Source organism: Pristis pectinata, chromosome 12 (genome assembly GCF_009764475.1).
Source record: "Pristis pectinata isolate sPriPec2 chromosome 12, sPriPec2.1.pri, whole genome shotgun sequence".
Taxonomy (NCBI): domain Eukaryota; kingdom Metazoa; phylum Chordata; class Chondrichthyes; order Rhinopristiformes; family Pristidae; genus Pristis; species Pristis pectinata.
This window is the reverse complement of record NC_067416.1, coordinates 12,818,291-12,839,322: the sequence shown is the minus strand read 5'-3', so window position 1 is coordinate 12,839,322 and position 21,032 is coordinate 12,818,291. Positions and strand designations below refer to the sequence as shown.

General features: G+C 39.1%; 1 protein-coding gene across 2 annotated transcripts in view; it reads left to right on the top strand.

Annotated features, from left to right (window-relative positions):
• LOC127576827 (uncharacterized) overlaps nt 1–21,032 on the top strand; it is a 63,654-nt gene that overhangs the window by 1,877 nt on the left and 40,745 nt on the right. For both annotated transcript variants that reach the window (XM_052027610.1, XM_052027609.1), the window contains exon 2: nt 3,620–3,851. In XM_052027610.1, the coding sequence (XP_051883570.1) occupies nt 3,620–3,851 (232 nt within the window). The remainder of the gene's footprint in view (nt 1–3,619; nt 3,852–21,032) is intronic.

The window sequence follows — 21,032 nt, the reverse complement described above, 5'->3', positions numbered from 1 at the left end:
ATTTGGAATAGAATCTGTACTTGCACTGACATTTTAAAAACAATGAGTTCTTTGTAGGGCTGGTGGAATTTTCCAGTTCCAAATACCTTGGGGTTAATCAAGAAGAATTCTGTAGGCACTTCATCTTTCTGCTGTTACTTTGCCCCATTTTTAAGATTATTCCATTGGTTTTCATTCTTTGGGTTTTTGACACCACATATTCTGCACCACTGATTATTGAAAAAGGAAAATGGCCACTATTCAACTGTCTTCCTGCTCTCTCCTCTGCCCAGTGCTAAACCAGGATTAACCATCTGAAATGTCCCAGGGTTTTTTAATCACTCTGTGGTGCTACCCCAGTCACTTTCTAGAGAATATGTGTGGTAAATCCTGATAGTGAATTCTGATTGATACACAAATGCATTTTCCACTGTGGTATATATTACAGGGCTAGCTGTAAAACAGTCTGAAGTGCCTATGATAGTACAGGAGAAATCACTCTGCCACTGATAGTTAAACATCTAATGTGCTGAGACACTGAGTTTATGAATCATGGAAAAGTAATAACGCCTTACAGCATTATTTCTGTTATTTCTGTTTTCTAATGTCAGGGAAAATTCTTCTTTGAGTAAAGAGTAGTGTGATGCTAACCAACGAGTTCTCAGAAAAATGAAAATCACGAAGGGGTGACAAATTTACTGAAGTCATTGACGTACTGTATACCGCAGTGAAACAGAGGAGTAATAGAGAACCTGGAGGCATAAATTTCTTAAATGAGGTGCACTAAATATCAATTCATTAATTGCATCTGAAATGTCCATAGATGCAAACTAAATTATTCTGATGGTTTTCATTAAATGTCTGGAGCAAGTACACTGCATACATTGCGTACTAAGCCCCAGTAAAAGCTTTGTTAACAACTCCAGAGAAGCAGTCTGATGTTGAATATCCACTCTGCACTATCTCACACCTTATCACTCCTCTTGTAACTCATTTATCACTTGTCCTTGGTACATCATTCTGCATTTCTTTATCCTTGCTGTAGAATGAATCTTAGTGGAATGATTTTTTTAATGATTTTGTTATTAATCACTACATCTTTTTCCATGGATAAATTAGATGGAATTAACTTCTATAAAATATCCTGGTTGTTTATTTTACCTTTGGTGGCAGATTCTTGGAAAAAGGCATAAATAGTCCTTTTGGTTATTTAGTAATTTCTCTGAGATTCCACTAGTTTCCAATGAGAACATATGTATAAATCTAGGGGCATAATCACAAATATGTATTTACTCTGTTTAGGTATAACATATTATTACTCTTATATGACCTTGTGGACTGTCAGGGTGTGGATATGATGTGGAAATGTTCTCCCTCTCTGTCTCTCTGTCTCTCTGTCTCTCTCACTCACACACACACACACACACACACACACACACACACACACACACACACACACACACACACACACACACACAAAATAAGTAATTCTGTGCATCTCTTCTATTTTCCATACTTACAATGCCTTCCCAACCCTACCATTAAAGAATTATTGGTTCTTAAGTAGTTTTAAAATCAAATTTCTAGCATGATGTGCTTCCTGCAACCTTGTATAATTGTGCTACTTTTTTTTTCCACACTAAGGTATGGCCATTTTCTTGGTATGGTTCTGTGGCTCTGAATAGCCTATGTCATTTTGACATTTGCAATGGAAGTTGACAGACCATCATCTGACTACCAGGCCATTATGGCAGTTCCTAACTTGTCTTCACCTATTGCCCCCATATGCTCTTTCAGCAGATGTTGCTGCATAACAACCAAGTATGGTAACCTGACAAGTTATCTCCTCCATACCTATGAGTTCTGGACCGTTTAGAATATCACCACACCTTCAAGGCTCATGAATTCACCAGATAAACATGCTGCACATTGGAGATAACTTATTTTCATTTCCATCTTACTTGCTATCTCCCTATTTACATGTATTTATGTTTGCATAAATATTTAGCAAACATTGCAGTTACATTCATACTATATCTTTATAAATTGATTCCCAGATCTTCATGGTAATCTGAACGTGGCAATTTGTAGAACCATTTTTCTCCCATTTATTTTAGCAAGCAAATATTACAATGGAAAGCTAGCACTTCTCTTTTACTAATAAAATAGCAAGTCTAATCCAATGTATATAAACAGGGTTGACATATCCTTGCATAAAAGAAAAGAGAATGTGATTTTGCTTATGTTCTTGGGGCATTGAGGAAAATGTATACAAAAGCAATGAGAATATTTTGCAGCATCTGAACAAGACTGAATCAGCCATTATCTTTTTAAGATAATTTGCTTGCCTTTGACCTTGTTGACCAATCAAGAATTTTAGAATATCACAGCCTCCAACAAGTAAGCTGTTATTTGCATAACGAGAATACAAGCTTATCTTTTCATAATGCTGCAAAGCATATCCTGGAGACCATCTGAGGAATTAGTACAGTGTGTTTGAAAGTTTTGCAGCATTCTGGGCTTATTTGAAAACGTTGTTGATCAGTTGCTGCCCCAGGATAATTAGTTATAGCTACATTTTCCTTGAAGTAACATTTTAAACAGTTGTGCAGACCTTCAGAAGGCTGAGCAGCCAGCAGGCAGGAATATGCGTGCTCTGAGTTAACTAGGCAGTGCCCCCCTTCCCTATGTCTTAGTAATGTTGTTCTTCACAAATTGCTGGATGATTTTCACATGATGGAGGTTGTTAGAATGGTTTATTACTTCCAGTTTAAAAACAGTAATTAGAGTCACCATTGTTCTGTAAAAGCTAAAATTTCCAGCTGTAAGTTTGACTGAAATGTCAAAATTGCTATTTGTTTTTTGTCAAGTTGCACTTAAAACCTTTTGGCTACTGATCTACTAGCTGGTGCTTTTAGCTGCCACTGAATATATTTTTTATTGTCAGTTTTAGCTATACAAGTCAAAATAAAACTTTTGCATACAATAGAGAATTAATCTTCTGATTGCAAAGCAGGTCAAGTGTGAGACTTGCTTGTATATAGTAGGTGAACAGTTTTTATCCAATGTTCACGCAATAAGTCACAAGCAAGGTGTGCAGTAGAGCAGGAAACAATTTCATCATGTTTGATATTTAGCCTCAAGGCAAACAACGTGTTCAGAAGTGCCTTGTGGGAAAGAAGGAGTTAATTAAATTACCATATGTTTAGTTTGAATCCTGTCCTAGGCCTGTCAGGTAACAGGCAACAAGCCTGAACTTGAGGCAGGAAATCAACTGTGCATTAGCTGTGTTTTGTGGGGAGGCACATTACAATGTGCAATTGAGTTGGCAACTCTTTAGAGAATACAGAGATAGTTCCTATAGGTTTTGAAGCATCATTTGAGAGTGTGTTGCCTTGATAGGTGAGATATTCTGGTGTTGTGTAATAAGTGAAAAATTATTGTATGATGTTAGCTTGACATTAATTCATTGATTGTTTGATTGACATAAACACACAGATGGATTTTGTTCATGTGAATGGTATCATCTTAAAAAAAAGTAGCTTTGCCAGTATTTTCAATTGTTTAAACCCTAAAAGCTAATACCATTTGGCTGATTCATCTTTTTTCTATCTTCTCTCATTTTTTCTCACATCCAAAGGCCAAAGGCAAAATCGCAGGCACATGTCCCAGTCTGTGACACAGGAACTGTCATATTGGTTGAATCATCATCTCTCAATCAAATTACGGAGGATTCTGCAAGCGCGGTCTCTGCAGATCAGGCCAAAAAATCAAAAAACAACACCATACAATCACTTACAGCCCCTGGAGCTTGTAAACTCCAGCTACCACAGGCAGAGAGCAGCTGGCAGAGGGAGGGGAAAATTGCTCTGGTGAGTAAATCATTGTTAAATAGCGACAACGGATGTTTCAGCAATCAAATCTGCCAATAAGTAAATAATTATGGGTGAACACCTGGTTTTTGCACTGAAGAACTCACCTGCCAGAGGCACAGTTGACACAAATCATAGCCTAGAAAGTTTATATGCTTACAGAACAAGCCTGTGACTCTTCTAAATGGATGAGTAAGGAATGTCTCGAACAAACAGGTCAGCATTGTCATTTCTTTTATATTCGTCAGTTTTAAAGCAGTCCACACCTTCAGAGTTCACAGACTATCTTTAATGATGAAATTTTTTTTCATCAAATGGCCTTGCATGGAGATGAAAACAGGCATATTGTAGGCCTCATTTTTGTACATCCAAACTTTGTATCTCAGCCATAACTGTATATTTCAGCAGCCTATTCAAAGGCATCACAGCCAATCCAAATGCAGGGCTCCACACACACCCACATATGTAGCGATTACTAGATAATGATCTGAAGTAGAAATTCAGGTTAACTTTTCGCCTTTCCGTGCCTTGGGACATTGACCCCTGCACTAGTATTCCAAGTGCTCCTATGGCTAAGATCAGTCAACCTAGTACAGATCAGAGAACAGTCTGCTATCCTCTGCCCTGTATGACTCACTACTTCACTAGATCCTACCATTCTTAACCGAGCAATTGAGGGAGCACACTGTTGTATGAGTGCACTCTTCAAAGATGGTGCGCAAGTTTCACGCCAAAAATTAAAATAAGATTGTGCGTACCTTGATTCATTGAAGTTTAATTTGAACTAAGACACCTGCAATGGTCCTTTGCATTAAAAAAAAGTGATTTATATTGTGTTTGAATTGACACTTAAGGAAACATCTTTCAAGTATAGTTATTTTCTGAGCACAGTTACTGGAGGTCACATAAGTTTTTCTCTTTTTACACTACTTATTTAAATTAATTTTCTTTAAAACATAGCTGTCTTCATGGCTCAGTAGGCTTTCTTGTGTATTGACTGAATAGTCTCAATTAATAATATCTGCTTTTTAAGATACAGTCTTCCAAATAATACTGAGATTTTTATGAAAAGAACTCTCTACATTAGAGTGGTTTTGATATTTTTATTTTTGGACTGTTCATTCAGATGTATAAATAAATGATAAAGTTCACCATATTGTGTACGTGTGTGTTGAAAAGCAACAGTGTACAATATGCTTCTGCGGAGGTCTTGATGCCTTTGATATTCATTGCTGCCAGTTTTGTTCTGCTCCAGCAGCTGGAGTTCATGGTCAAGATAGATCTTATTTTCCTCAGAAAAGAAATAAAAATTCTGAGATGATCTAATTGAAATTTTCAATATTCTAATGAAGTGCGCAGAATTAATCTAAGAAGGTTGTTCAAGAGCATGAAGAATGCAAGTGTCAGGAGCAAAATTTAAAATAAATACAATAGGATTAAGTCAGACTGAACTTTTCTTCAAGACAATTATTTTTCATATAAAATAGTTACCAGTGATGCCTTTGAAGGAGACAATGAAAATTGATTTAATGGCCAATTAGATCTGTTTCTTGAGTTGAAATGGATTGAGGGATTTGGAAGTCAATTAGGTGAAGCCAGGGTTAATCAAACAGGGGCAGGCTTGTTGGAACCAAATAGTCTTCTCCTGTTCTTCATAATGTCAACATCTATCATTGGTAGCTATTACGGCATTGGTGGGGGGGGGGGGTGTGGAGGGGGTTCTTGGAATCATTCCTGGAATAGGTGAAATCAGTAAACAATTTCACATCTACTAACAGGCAATGGTAAAAAAGGGATGGGTCATCACCCACATTGATAAACATAAGTAAGTTATCTGCCATGCCTTATAGAGTAACTTTGCACAGTAAAAGAAGTAAAAGCAACTGCTATTGAGAGTTATGAGAAAAGGTGGGAAATAAATTAAAAGACAGACATATGAAAGATGAGAAGAAAGGAAGAATAAAGAGAAGTCATAAGGAGCAAAGAATTTTAAGCATATGTACTGTCCATACAATTTCTATTCCTGGGGTGACCTTAGTCTCAATAAGCTATAATGTACGTGGTTTCTTATCTTGCACCAGTCATTTTGAGGTCAGAACGGGCAATGTAAATTGAAGTGTAACTGGATAATAAAGGATTATAGAGAAAGATATAGAAGTTGATTTAACCAGGATTAATTCTTCTTTAAAGTTTTAATGAGTTCTCCTTTAAATCTTATGTCAAATGCATTGACTGTATATGCCCAGCAATAAATCAGGACCAGGTATGATTCATTTGCAACACAAATCCTAGCTTACATCAGAGGATTCTTTTCTAATTGGTTTTCATATTGCTGTTGGTTTTCTAGAGCCTCTGCAGATATGGGGGATACTGTTAAATTTTCATTACTTCTTCAAATTGTAAATTATTACCTGGGTCAATGCAATGATCTCCCACTTCCAGCATCAGGCTACACTGGAAGCAAACTCAAACTACAGCCCCATTTTTGAAATTATCTTTTTGAGTGTCATTCAGTGCTCAGAGTAGAGATAACTTAATTACTTAATTAAGTAGAATTGTCAGTTCAGGTGTGTTATTGGCATGTGCACATAATGGGGCTGACAGAGAGCAGGAAATCAACGTTATTAAAAAAAATCCAGAAATTGGATCGCATAGCATGTGTTTTTGTGCACCATGCAATTGATTTGAAGCAGTACATTGATCATGAAATGTAATCAGCCTTACCATACAATGTGCACTAAAAAACTGAATCTATGTCCATTGAGGGCTGTCTGCTATGACAGGAGGTGGTGCTTCACGATTCATGCTGCTAGTGACTCTTGTGGTCACTGTGTTTTGGCAACCCCAAACACTTTCCACCATCTACAAGGCACAAGTCAAGAAGCTCGACAAAATCCAGGATAAAGTAGCTCATTTGATGGGTGCACCATTCAGTACCCTAACCATTCATTCCTTCCACCATTGCTGCACTGTGCGTCATCTACAACATGCACAACAGTTAATCACCTAAGTTACTTTGGCTGCACCTTTCAAAGCCCCACCTTCTACCACCAAAAAGGACAGAGGCAGCAGGTGTTAGGGATAGCACTGCCAACGAATGGTGCCCAGGTCCCACACCATTCTGATTTGAAAATATATAGCTGCTCCTTCCTTTTCACTGGGAAGTCTTGGAACTCCCTACCGAACAGCATTGTGGGAATGTCTTCATCAGAAGCACTGCAGCAGTTCATAAAGAAGGCTCACCACCACCCTCTCAACAGCAACTACAGGTGGCTTTGCCTGTGACGCCCACATCCAATAAAATTAATTTTAAAAAACCTTCAGAGAGGTTGAGGCCACAGACAGTTATAGACTCAGCCAGCTCCATCATAGATACAATCCTTACCACCATTGAGGACATCTTCAGGAAGTAGTGCCTCAAGAAGGCAGCATCCGTCACTAAGGACCCTCACTTAAGGACATGCCCTCTTCTCATTACTACCATCGGGGAGGAATTACAGGAGCCTGAAGACCCACACTCAATAATTCAGAAATAGCTTTTTCCTTCCGCCATCAGATTTCTGAACGGTCCGTGAACCCATGGACACTACCTCATTCCTTCTGTTTTGCTCTATTTATTTAGTTTTGTAATTTATGGTAATTTTATGCCTTTGCATTGTACTGCTGCAGTAAAACAAATTTCACATCGTATAAGTCAGTGGTAATAAATCTGATTCGGATTCTGGTTCTGGACAAACTAAATATGTGTTTAGCACCTCCCACCTCAGCAGCATATCTGAAGCTGAGAAGGTAACATTTAAAATATGAATGCATTTTTTTCAATTTGTGATACTGCCTATCCTCGTGATTTCACATTTTGAGTTCTTTATATCTTTTCCCACAGCACATGCATTGATTAAAAAAGCAGGCAGGCAACATTCTTTTTTTCTCTCTCACTTCCCCTCTTGAACTTAATAATAGAAAGTTTTTATGAGCATTCCTCATAAGATGCTGATCCACTTTTCTCTGTAAGATGTGCCAAATCAGAAATCAACAGCATAAAACATGGAAATTATACCATGGCAAGATTAGCTTCTCATACTGGACTGGATGAGGGAGCACAAGTTTTACTCTGGGAGCCTAGTTTCTGTGTCTTCAGGTAGTTACAGGTAACCCACCACGCCCCACCTCCAACACCACCCAGCTGGCTCTGCTTATAGACTCATAGAAATATGTATCCCTGCAAATCAACACCAGGTGTTCTGATTTTGATAAACTGAAGCATTCTCCAGCTTGGGTTGGGTTTCCCCCTCGCTTACACCCTCGGTCACCGAGGATCACTATAGGTCAAAAGACAAAATATTGGACATATTTCTGCCACTTTAATGGGATTAAACTTTGCTTCTCCATACCTAGACAAAGTATATCAACTAATCCACTTCTGAAAATAGGTGAGGTTTAAAGGGAAGGGAGATGCCAATGCACACCCCTGATCCATTTCCCACCCCTGCTTGTCCCAATTCCAAAGAAAAATCAATGGAGCAAGAGCAGGAAATCCTGGACAGATAATTTTTTCTTGTCAGGAAGTAAATATCTTGTTCTGATGGCAGGAGTTAATTTCTTGATGTTTTGTTATTGAACTTATTTCTTGCATTTTCTTTCAATCCACCTGCTTATTAGATGCAACTTTTGTATTTAATAATTTAAAAATCTGTAAATCTGCTTTTGATATCAGCTTTTGATAATGAGTTTTCCTGACATCCAAACTTCCTTAAAATAATTCCTGATAAAATTACTAAATTTAATTTGGAATGAATGATATTAACAGCATATATTGTATGGTCCTATCATTACTATGACTTTGCATCAACGAAAACTTGCAGAAACCCTAATGTAGGTTCCTGACATGTTTAGTAGCTTTATAGGCAGAAAGCTAATTCTAATTGAAATATAAAAATAATTATAGATAATGGTATAAACAGAATACCCAATGGAGAAATGTCAAAAACTGAATTTATTCCACTTGTGAGGAAGATCTTAATAACTCATCTGCGAATTTTACACACGGGAATTATCAATTCTAAGAGGTCCCCATTGAGTATCCTATATTTATTATACAGCTGCACATTTACATCTGTTTTGAATTTGCAGCTATTTTCAGTAAATGTTTCAAAACGATATATGGGGTGGGTAGTGGTTTTAGTGTACACCGTTACAGCAAGCTCGATTTTTTTTTGAAGAATGATTGTGTATATGGTACTTGGTCCCATAGGGTACCATCCAGGATATGAAAGAACACACTATAGATTGAACCCTTTTGAATCCTCTTTGTCAGAGTCTGTATATGACCCCAGTTGAGCAGCTGCCTAGGCATTTTGGGGAACTGGATCTTAATTTGAGGAAATTATGTTAAATTGTAAATATCGGTTGTGTCAGATAGCAACCTATTTTTAATTTAACTGGTCAATTGGTGAATAATTGTATGAAAAAGCTCTTTTCATACTTACCTTGACTTTAGATTTAAATAGTATACTTGGCTTGATCCTAGAACTGAGAGAAAAAAAGCATTCTGGATATTGAAGTTCATTTTCCTTATATTGAATGCCAACGACAACTCTTCTGTGATGAATAACAATTGTTATAATATCTCTATCATAAGCAACTTTTCCAAATTTATCTCTAGCGTTTGATAGCATACACCCCCACCTAGTTCAGTCTGCTCACACAGGACCATGAACCCAATTAATGAGCCGGCCATTTGGATCTGCATCTCCTCCTAAACCATCAGCAAAAACTGATCCACAATTTATTTTGCCATTGAAAGATGTTTTCACTTTTAGAAAGGAAAACTTGCATGCATAAGACACATTTCATGATCTCAAGATGCCCAACAGCACTTGGATAATTTGCAGTCCAGTGACTGTTGAAATCTGGGAACTCCATTAGTTAATTTGCACAGAGCAAGCTCCCACAAACACTGTGATATTGATTGAAGCACGAATACTAGCCAGGACATCTCCCCACTCAAAAAAAGTGCCGTGGGATTTAGTGGAAACGCAAGAGACTTCAGATGTTGGAATCTGGAGCAAAAAAAAACAAACAGCTGGAGGAACTCAACGGGTCAGGCAGCATCTGCAGGGGGAAATGGACAGTTGACATTTTATCTGGACTAAAGGAGTGGAAGGGAGATAGCCAGTGTAAAGGGAAAGGGATGGGGCAAGAGCTGGCCAGCAATAGGTGGATCCAGGTGAGGAGGGAAGGGTGGAAATAGTGATAGAGGCTGGGAAGTGATAGGTGGAGGCAACAAAGGGTTACAGGTGATAGAATCTAATGGGGAAGGATGGTGGAACATGGAATCAAATAAGGGAGGAGGGGTATGCAGATAGAATTTACTGTCCACCTGAAAAGAGCATGCAAAACCACAGTTTAATATCTCCTTTAAAAAAACTGGGCATTTCTAACAGTGCAAAACTTCCTCAGTTTTACATTGGAGTGCTCTATTGGATTGTGTTCAGTTCTGGTCACCTCATTATAGGAAGGATGTGGAAGCTTTAGTGAGGGCGCAGAGGAGATTTACCAGGATGTTGCCTGGACTGGAAAGCATGTCTTATGAGGATAGGTTGAGTGAGCTACGGCTTTTCTCTTTGGAGAGAAGGAGGATGAGAGGTGACTTGATAGAGGTGTACAAGATGATAAGAGGCATAGGTCGAGTGGACAGTCAGAGACTTTTTCCCAGGGCGACAATGGCTAACACAAGCAGACATAATTTTAAGGTGATTGGAGGAAGGTATAAGGGTGATGTCAGGGGTAAGTTTTTTACACAGAGAGTGGTGGGTGCATGGAACGGACTGCCTGCAGAGGTTGTGGGGGCAGATACATTAGGGACATTTAAAAGACTCTTAGATAGACACAGGAATGATAGAGAAATAGGGGGCTATGTGGGAGGGAAGGGTTAGATAGATCTTAGAGAATTAGGATAAAATGTCGGCACAACATTGTGGGCCGAAGGCCCTGTACTGTACTGTGCTGTAGTGTTCTATGTTCTATGCTCAAGTAGAATTTTATGCCCAAATCTCAGAGGTAGAATAATGCACAACTTTTGACTCAGATTGTGACCAATTGGGACACAGAAGACATGATTTAACAAGAGACCATGTGGTTTAACCAACTGAAGATACATTTATGGCTTATATGGGAAAGCATTTCTTCACATAAAAAGGAGCAACATGTCCATACTTGATGCACAAAATGAACTCATGGTGAATCAACATATCACTTTACACCACTTCCAAACAATGGAATGTAAGATTGAGCACAACATGAAATGAGTTTCTACCTATTGTGCTCCTGGCAAAAACCAATTTCTCCTCCAAAGACCAAGCAACACGTAGAATTGGCTTTTGTTAGAGGGATAGAATAACAGAGGCAAAAAGAACTGAAATTACTCAGGGATGAATTGGGGAGACCAGTTGGGGCAACTACGGTGGTTGCAGGGCTTATCCCATCCATAGTTGGTTTGTTATCTTTCATATTAAATACAGATTTTAAGAAAAAAAATGGTTTATCTCTCCTGCTCAAGTCAAAGAAAGAATTTTTTTAATTGCTTCTTTTGTTGCTTCTGTAGGATACAAATGTGGTGCAATTGTTTGGTTTTAAAATTACAATGAGTGAATATTAGTGTATCAATATGAAAAACATATCTATTAAATTCATTTTTCTGCTTTAGAACCACCTTTAAATTAGTAGATTTGCTTTCTAAGTGAACAGTTTAGCATTTGCACATGAATATTCAGAATGTGTAATTTTAAGACCAAGAAACTTTTTCATATGTGTATATTTTCAGTTTGCAGCTAAACTATTACACTACTGCCATGATTCATTGTACAGTCTAGACATCAAGCAATTTATGCAACATAATCCAAGAATGCATATGTATTTTCACTAGTGTACAATGAAGCCTATCAACTTGGATCAATTCTTGAAATCTCTCCACATATGTTTCATACCTTTATTTAGTAAAATGAAATTATAAGAAAGGCAGTGGAACAAACTCAACCCAAATATTAAAAGTCTTATATTTCTCATACAAGAACTTAGAATATACAATGTGAAATCAGTTAATTTTCTCATTCATCACTAGATTCATTAATGGAAAAAAAATTCCCTCCCTCCATTTGAGCGACATGATTTATTTATATTTGTACATTCTGTTAAGATTTAGTTCTCTGTGCAGTCCAGCAATACCAGCAGATGGGAGCTTCATGACTGGATTACAGAAAGGACAGGTTGAAGCATCAGCAAAGTTAAGAAATATGGAAACAATTTTATAGCAGCAATCAAATTAGGGGGAAAGGGGAAAGGATTTTTTTTAGCCAAGAGAGCTATAGCGGTATTATTTGACAGCTGAATCTTGGAAACTCAGCTCTCTTTTATTGAACAGCTTACTTATAACAGAATATCTTTTAATTCCTCAACTTTCTCTGATCCTTTATTGAAGATGTAGGACATATTTTTGGATTCATAAAGCCTGATCTCAGCAATAAAATAGACATTGGGCAGAAACATGGACTACTACACTATATCTGCTGAATCTGCCCATGCCCAAAATAGCCTGGCTTTTTACTATAAAATTCAAGTGTTACAACAAAGTAATTTTGATGTGAATGCAATTTGTGAACATTCATGGTTGCATTATGCTGCATAATCTATCTTCCTATGTGAATTTGTTTTGTAGATTCTTATGTCTTTGCACTGTGCTGCTGCCGCAAAACAAATTTCACATCATGTGTCACTGATAATAAATCTGATTCTGATTCTGAAAATGAGCAGGATTACAAGGACGTCACCCTAATCCAGATGTACAAACCCTTTTAAAGCCTAATAAAAGATAAAATGGACAATTTTTAAACTATGACAATTATTTTTCCTTTTTCCTTGGTCTTCATTAAGGTTTTAGGCTTATTAATGTCAGTTGTGATGCTGTAAGATTTCCAACAGATCTATTTATGTCATAATGGCTTTCCCAAGGGGTATCATCTGAAGCTCATTGTGGAGGAAATACGGGTTGGATTTCAGATAGGTTAGACTACATCAGAGGCCTTTGAACCCATCCACCATTAGCCGAAGAGTGTAAGATACCCATACCCAAGGAACAATGTCTGGAGAATTTGCAACTTAGAAGGGCAACCCATTGTACCATCCAACCCTCCTATCAAGCTTCTCCACAGGAAGGGTAGCAACTCCAGATCAAGCTAATAAAATCTCACACCTCTCAATTTCCCAGTGTACCTGTCAAATGAAGCAATGATGATCAATGCTTGGATTTTATGATTATATTATTGATTTACTGCCACTAAATGAGGACATAGTATTTAATTTAGAAAATGATTGCTTAATGCAACATGCACGATGATGGTAAACTAGATCATCAGGCATTTATTCCCTCATTCAATACACAGCTCCTTGCATAATTTAAAACCATTTCCCGCTACAGTTTGGTAGTTCTTATTTAAAAGATTTAATAAGAACACAAGGCATGAGGATTGAAATAAACATTATGCCAACCATATATTGGAGATTGCAAGGCATTTATTTTAGGACCTGTTTATACTGCAACGCTATGAAAGTGTTCTTGCTTCATGTGGGTTTCCCACTGCATGGACCTGGCTTAGTAAGTGTTAGTGGATTCCTTTGGATACTTTTAGAACTTACTCAAATGTGTTGAGAATATGAGCGCTCCTTCCAGAACTGTAGAACAATTCAGGCCTGAACAGAGCTCTACATACACATAAATGTTAAAACACATAAGGGCAGAACTCTCTTCTGTTTCAGAGACCAGGCTGAAGTTGAGCGATTTCCAGAGCCTCTATTACTCAGAGCAGCACTGGCAATTTAAATGCATCTTAGGTGCTATTTAATATTCATTTAAAGGATATGTCCTCTATTCTATGTAAATCCTGTGGATCATGCAAATAATATTTGTTTTGAATGTGACTAGACAAATCCTTCTGGTACCTTTAGGTTTTGTCAATATAATGCCACAATTTTTATAACTGCATGCATTCACTGATATGATAACATCACTATTGCTAATCAGTTGTGGAATAGAATCTGAGAGTGGACTGAGTGCATGGCTACTATTTACATCACTTTTCCTATCAGTGTTGCGAAGGGTATGGTATGATGGTGTGCAAGGAACCTGAATGATACGGTGCTTTTTGAAAATCTTTGCAAATATTTGAGGCTATCTTACAATAATGAAGGGAAATTCAAAAGAACAGCAGTAGTAATTAGCTCCTTTGCATACAACTCCCTTGTCTTTACTCATGTGTGTGCACAGCAGTACAGACTGTTGTGCAACAGGTACAAAGGCAGGTTTAGTTGCAAGGTCCTGTGTGCAAATTTTATCTTTTTCTAAACATCACAGGCTATTGTAAGCTTCAAGGAAAAGGGCAGATTGATCCGCTCACTCAGGAAATGACTGTTACTGGAATTATTGGGTTTGCCAATATGGAGAGAGATTGAGCAAAGTAGGCTTATAGTCTCTAGAGCTTAAAAGAATGAGAGGAAAACTCATTGAAACTTGCAAAATTTTTTACAGGGCTTGATAGGCTGGATGCAGGAATGATGTTTACTTGGCTGAGCACTGAGCAGTCTAGAAGATAGCTTTCTGGATATTGAAGGAATCAGAGGATGTGGGATAGTGCAGGAAAATGGTGTTGAAATAGAAGATAAGCCATGTATTTATTTATATTTCTTATCTATTTAACATTTTCCAATAGTTTTTACCTTTTTAAATGTTTTAATTGATGTTTAATAGTTTTCAAATATTTTTGCATGTTTCTGAATGTCAACATACAACCATATGTTGAAACTCAAAATCGGTGGGTATGGTTTTAATAAAAAGACATAAAGGATAGGAGCAGGAGGAAGCTCTCTGTCTCCGTGTGACTGCTCCACCATTCAATAAGAACATTGCTGATCATTTACTTCAGTGCCACTTTCCTACACTAATCCTAGATCCCTTGATTCTGTGAATAGATCAAAAATCTATCGCTTTCTGCTTTGAATTTACTCAACAGCTGGACCTCCACAGCCCTCTTGGGTAGATAATTCCAAACATGACAGACCACTGATTTTGACATGGTGACTGATGGTTGTAGGCACTCCAACCATCAACTCCCCATCTACCCGGTCAAGCACTTCGTGAGTTTTGTACATTCCAATGAGCACCTCTCATTTTTCCAAGTCAAGAGAGGACAGACATAAGCTGCTTAATCTTTGATATGACAACCGCTCCAGCCCAGGATTCAATCTGGTAAACCTATGCTGTACTCTGTCCATCGCAAGCATTTCCATTTTTAGAGAGCCCAGATCTGTGCACAGTGTTCTAGGTGTGGTCTCATAGGGGCCCTATATATAACTGGAACAAGATGTCTCTTTCACTCAAATCCTCCTGCAATAAAGAGCAGTGTACTGTTTGTCTTCATAACTGCTTGCTGAACCTGTATATTAACTTACAGTGATTCATGTGCAGGGACTCCTAGGTTCCTTTGAATACCAAATAAACTTTGCTGACTGTCAAAAATTATCGCAACTGTTTTAAGGCAGTGCTTGTTCTGGCCCACCCACATGATAGCGTATAATGTCACATGAGATCTTGCCTCCATATAGATCGGTATCATTTACAATTGGGGTGGGACCTAATAGCCAGTCAACATCCAGGTATTTGCCAAAGTTTAGTCTGTACTTCTTACGTATATCAGCAGCAAGAGTAGATGGCTTACAGCTGACAGCATGTGTTGGTATACTGCCTTAATACTTTACAAATTTGCATATTTGAGAATATGCTTGGGTATTCTGTAACTAATTTGTACTGTTACAAGAACAACTTGCATTAATGTAACAACAAACAATCTGCTGGAGGAACTAAGTGAGTCGAACATTCATGGGGGGGGAAAGGAATTGTCGACGCTTCAGGTCGAAACCCTGCATCAGGACTGAGAGTGGAGAGGGGAGATAGCCAGTATAAAGAGGAGAGGGAGAGTGGTGAGGCAGGACCCCGAAGTGATTGGTGGACTAACGATGGGTGAGGAATGATGGGCTAATCCAGCCAGGTAGGGGAGGGGGTGGGGTGGAGTAGGAAGACAGAGGCAGGTGGATGGAGATAGATGGCAGGTGGATGGGGAGGGGAGTGAAGGTTGGAGACAGCTGCTGGAGAGTGATAAGCAGGAACACGAAGGACTACCAGTGCTGGACTCCGATCAGTAAGGGAAGTGATAATGGGAACCATTAGGAGAAATGCGAATGGCAGATGGAATGGAACCAGAGCCAGATGTGGAGGCAGAGTGGTTGGGAGGAGCCTGTGAGTGAACTATGTGTGTAGCCGGTGGATGGAACCAAGGGGGGGGGGGGGGGTAACAAAGGTGGGTAATGGAAAATGCATTGAAACAATGCTTCCCAAGAGCTTCATGGCATCTGCAATTTCCTTTCTTGGTCTTCCATGTATCTGATGCATCATTCCCATACTGGAAAAGATGGAGATCATAGAATGTTGGTTGGGATACCTTTAGTGAAGTAGGGTGGGCAGTGGGGCAAGATTTCAGTCGCTATCTCACTTGCCTGCAAGTCACCCAGGTCAGCACATTAAGAGTCATGATCGAATGGCAGATCAGACTTGATGGGCTGAATGGCCTAATTCTGCTCCTATGTCTTATGGTCTTATGGAGTCAGTCTATGTTTGTCCTTGGAATACCAAAAATTGCATGTGGCTCTGACAAAGAAACTGCATCTGGATTGCAAAGGTAACACATGACAGGAAGTGCCCTTTCTCCGAGTGATACAAGATGACCGGAAATGGTCATTATTATGTTTCCCTTGTGGAAAATTTAATTTTCAGCTTGCATAACACTGCAGCCAAACTGTTAGGCATTTGATTTTCTGGCAAATACAATTTATTTTCTAGAACTCAGCTGCCTAAAGAGACATATTGAAAGTTACATTCCACGGTAATATAGCAGTTAGTGGAACGCTATTACAGTGCCAGCAACCTGGGTTCAATTCTGGCCACTGTCTGTAAGGAGTTTGTACGTGCTCCCCGTGTCTGCGTGGGTTTCCTCTGGGTGCTCCGGTTTCCTCCCACATTCCAAAGACGTACGGGTTAGGAAGTTGTGGCCATGCTACATTGGCACCGGAAGCATGGCGACACTTGAGGGCTGCCCCCAGAACACCCTACGCAAAAGATGCATTTCACTGTGTGTTTTGATGTACATGTGACTAATAAAGATATCTTATCTGGCTTGAAGTCACATAATAATTCATTTTATTACTCATCATATTGTTGCAAACAAATTAAAAAACTAGTTTCCTTTTTTTTAAAATACATGTCCAACTTTTTTGAAAGATTAACATAGTTAACAAATATATTAAGGTAATGATTCAATCAGGAAGGTCCTCTGACATTCAGTTGCTGAGCTCCCTTGGCAACCATGACTTGCATGTATATGGTTTGTATAATGCACAAAACATTCCAATGTACTCAGAAGTGATATTAAATGAACTTTGATATTGAATCACAGAAGAAAGTATTAAAGTAAAAAAGTAGGTTTTAAGAAAGAAAAGTGTTCAGCAGCCAGTTAAGGAGCAATTAGGATCAGAGAATCATTGCCACACAGAAGGAGACTGTTTCCACAACACTGAGAGATCAAAGCTATTTCCACTGCATGTTTTACCCACCTTGAATTTAATATTGAGGATGTACAAGCGCCAGACTACGAGAAGCGCAGATATCTTGGATGGTTGGAGGATTTGAAAATAAAGTTGATAATTTTAAAATTGCTCAACCAGCCACCAATATGCGTCAAGGAGCAGGAGTGTTGGGTGAACAGGACACTTGCGGCTGTGTTTTTGGATGAGCTGAGTTGATGGAGGGAGAAAATAGGACAACATTGGGATAGCCAAGGCTAGAGGTATCAAAAGGACAGATTAAGGAATCAGGAAAGGATGAGCTGAGGCAGGAGAATAGCTGAGCATCAAGGCCAAGATGGTCTTATATTTAAACCACCCCTACCACCCCTGCCACCCCACCCCCACCAGTTGAGTTGTTGAGTTATCATTTTAGTTAGTTCAGAAAAGATAAAATTGCTCATCAAATTAATATCTGCTGATCCCTTTCTGATGATCTGAATGTTAAATCAGCTTTTCTCTCAATAGGTAGATAGGTGGTGAAGACATGTGGCATTCAAGCCTTCATAGGTCGGGGCATAGAACATAAAGTTGGGATGTTATGTTGCACTGTTACAAAACACTGGTTAGACTGCACTTGGAGTATTGTGTGCAGTTCTGGTCACCACAATGTGGGAGGTTTGCACTGGGGAGGGGACAGAGGAGACTTGCTGTGATGTTGTCTGGATTGGAAAACTTCATTTATGGGGAGAGATTGGACAGGCTGCATTTGTTTTCCTTGGAATATAGGAGACTGAGGGGAGACATGATAAATGTGTATAAAATTATAAGAGGCAGAGAAGGAGAGATAGAATGTTTTTTCCCATGGTTGGGGTATGAACAATTGGGTGTAGGGGTTAAGGTGAGAGGAAGTTTGATATCTGGAACTCACTACCAGAGGAGGTGGTAGAATCAGATACAACCACTAATTTTGGGAGGCATTTAGACAGGCAGAAAAGTGAGCTACACTTTGAGAACTGCAGACTCTTTCGGGGTGATTATTTTCTTTGGAATATTGTACATTTTCCAGGAATTGTCCCAAGAAAAGGGAAAGGTATTGCTGTGGTTCTCAATGTTCGAAAGACTCCTTTTCAAATGGATTAGTAATTGCAAACTATAATCTCCCACCTCCATCTAAATCATAACATTGATAGCATGAAAATGCTAGCATTAAAAATAATTTGAAAGATCCTTTTACATCCACCCTTCCAAATATTAACACTTCAGTGATCGTGGGAATTTTGCTTCTCTGCAAACTAAGCAAGCAACAAATATCAAGTAAATAGCATCAGAGTAAAAGCAATCTAACTCCCTCCCAACCCAGTCAGAAGAAAATTATAATAGTTTAATTAAAATATTGTGTATTTTGGTGTAGTTCAGTGATATATGGAAAATACAAGTTTGGAACTGCAGAAAAAAATAAAATGTTTTTGATGTCAATGTCCCTTAACTTTGGATCATTGTAGCTTTTCCGACACATTGGTGCTCCAGCCATACCAGGCTGCCTGGACTCACTCCGACCTGAGCACGAGAACCTGCCCCTGTCTCCCAACCACAGGCTGTGAATTTCAGAGTGCTTCCCCCTCCCCATTCAGGGTTGTGACCACTGTTCAACCACCTTCCTACCCACCAAAAAGCCAATTCAACCCAACTCCATTACCTAAACCACCAGCTTCGCCCCCACCCCCCAATGACCCACAACTACTGATCATAGTCTCGGATCACCAGCTTCACCTCTTAGTTGCCAGCTCTGACCCTAAGTGAATGTCCAGCAGCCAACTGTTGCCCTAACCCATTTACCATCTCCTCCTCCATGGCCTCTCTTCTTTCAAACCTTCTGGAATGGACTTGATCTCCGTTCTGGACTTACCTGGCTTCTTTTGCATGCTCCACAAAGTGATGGAAAGGCCACGAGCTTGTTCAGCTGTGCACATTGTACTATAGTCAATGCATGGATGTAGAGTGAGTACATGATGGAAATTTTCCTGTGTTCAGTAGCCAACTTCACTGCCTTCATCTGAAAAGAGGATGGCTCGGCAAAATACCAGAGGTTAGTGGCTCCCAAGAAATTATATTCTAGGACAAGCAAGCACACTCACAAGAGAATTGGGAGATTGAAAGAGCAAAGAAATTGTACTGTACCACAGCAGTTATACTGGCAGATAGATTGATGGGTTTTATCTGTTAAGTAGGTTTTGCAGAATTATCAGGAATTTTAAAAATGGCTTTAAATTGCCTTCATTCTAATTATTAGTTTTCTAATTAATCTTACTTGCTGCTTTCTCTAAAAGTGCCAAAAGCATTTTATATTAAATTTCTGGCCAAACTCCTGACTACATTGTAGCATGTGTTATGAAAGAGGAAGATTTACTGCAGAGATTTTTAAGAAGCAGGACTTGGCGAAAAAACAAGTTGTGGTCCAGACTTGTACAACATGTTAAATTGAGGTGGTTAAAGCCAACTGCTAATCTTTGTGTCATTGTAGAATATGGCCAGCAAATTCTAGTGCACACACATGAGTATGCCAGGTGGTTGTAAGAATGGCATGCCAATGCCCATTATGGTTGTACAAATTTCATTACTTTACAAGGCCTCAGCCACAGTTGGAAGTGTTTACGTACTTTCTTTGTTGAACTATGTTGCCCAGCTTCAGGAGGCTGGAGAATATATGATGGCAGACATAGACCAAGGTTCAAGTTCCAGATTTGGGTAAATAAATGGGTAAACAGCCAGGGAGGATTGAGCACAGTGACGGTAGACTGTGTTAGAACATAGAACATAGAACAATACAGCACACAACAGGCCCTTCGGCCCACAATGTTGTGCTGACATAGCTAATACCTGCAGAAATCCCATATCCCTCCATTTCCCTCTCATTCATATGCCCATCCAAAACCCTCTTAAAAGCCACCAACGAATTTGCCTCTACCACCTTATCAGGCAATGCATTCCAGGCATCCACCACTCTCTCAGTAAAAAACGTACCCCTGATGTCTGTTCTGATCCTACCCTCTCTCACTTTAAATGCATGCCCTCTGGTATTGGATCGCTCAATAATAGGAAAAAGATATTGCTTGTCCACCCTATCTATGCCCCTCATAATTTTATACACTTCCAACAGATCACCCCTCAGCCTCTGCCGCTCCAGAGAAAAGACCCCAAGTTTTTCCAGCCTCTCCTGTAAGCACATGCCCTCTAATCCAGGCAGCATCCTAATAAACCTCCTCTGCATCCTCTCTAAAGCCTTGACATCCTTCCTGTAGTGAAGTGACCAGAAATGCATGCAGTACTCTAAATGTGGGCTAGCCAGCGATGCATCATAACTTCTTGACTCCTGTACTCAATACCTCAATTAATGAAAGCAAGCATTCCATAAGCCTTCTTTACCACCCTATCTACCTGTGTTGGGGGTGTGTTGGGGGGAATAGTGGTGGGAGGGAGTAGGTGAGTCTGTGAGCATTATCAGAGTCAGGGAGAGGG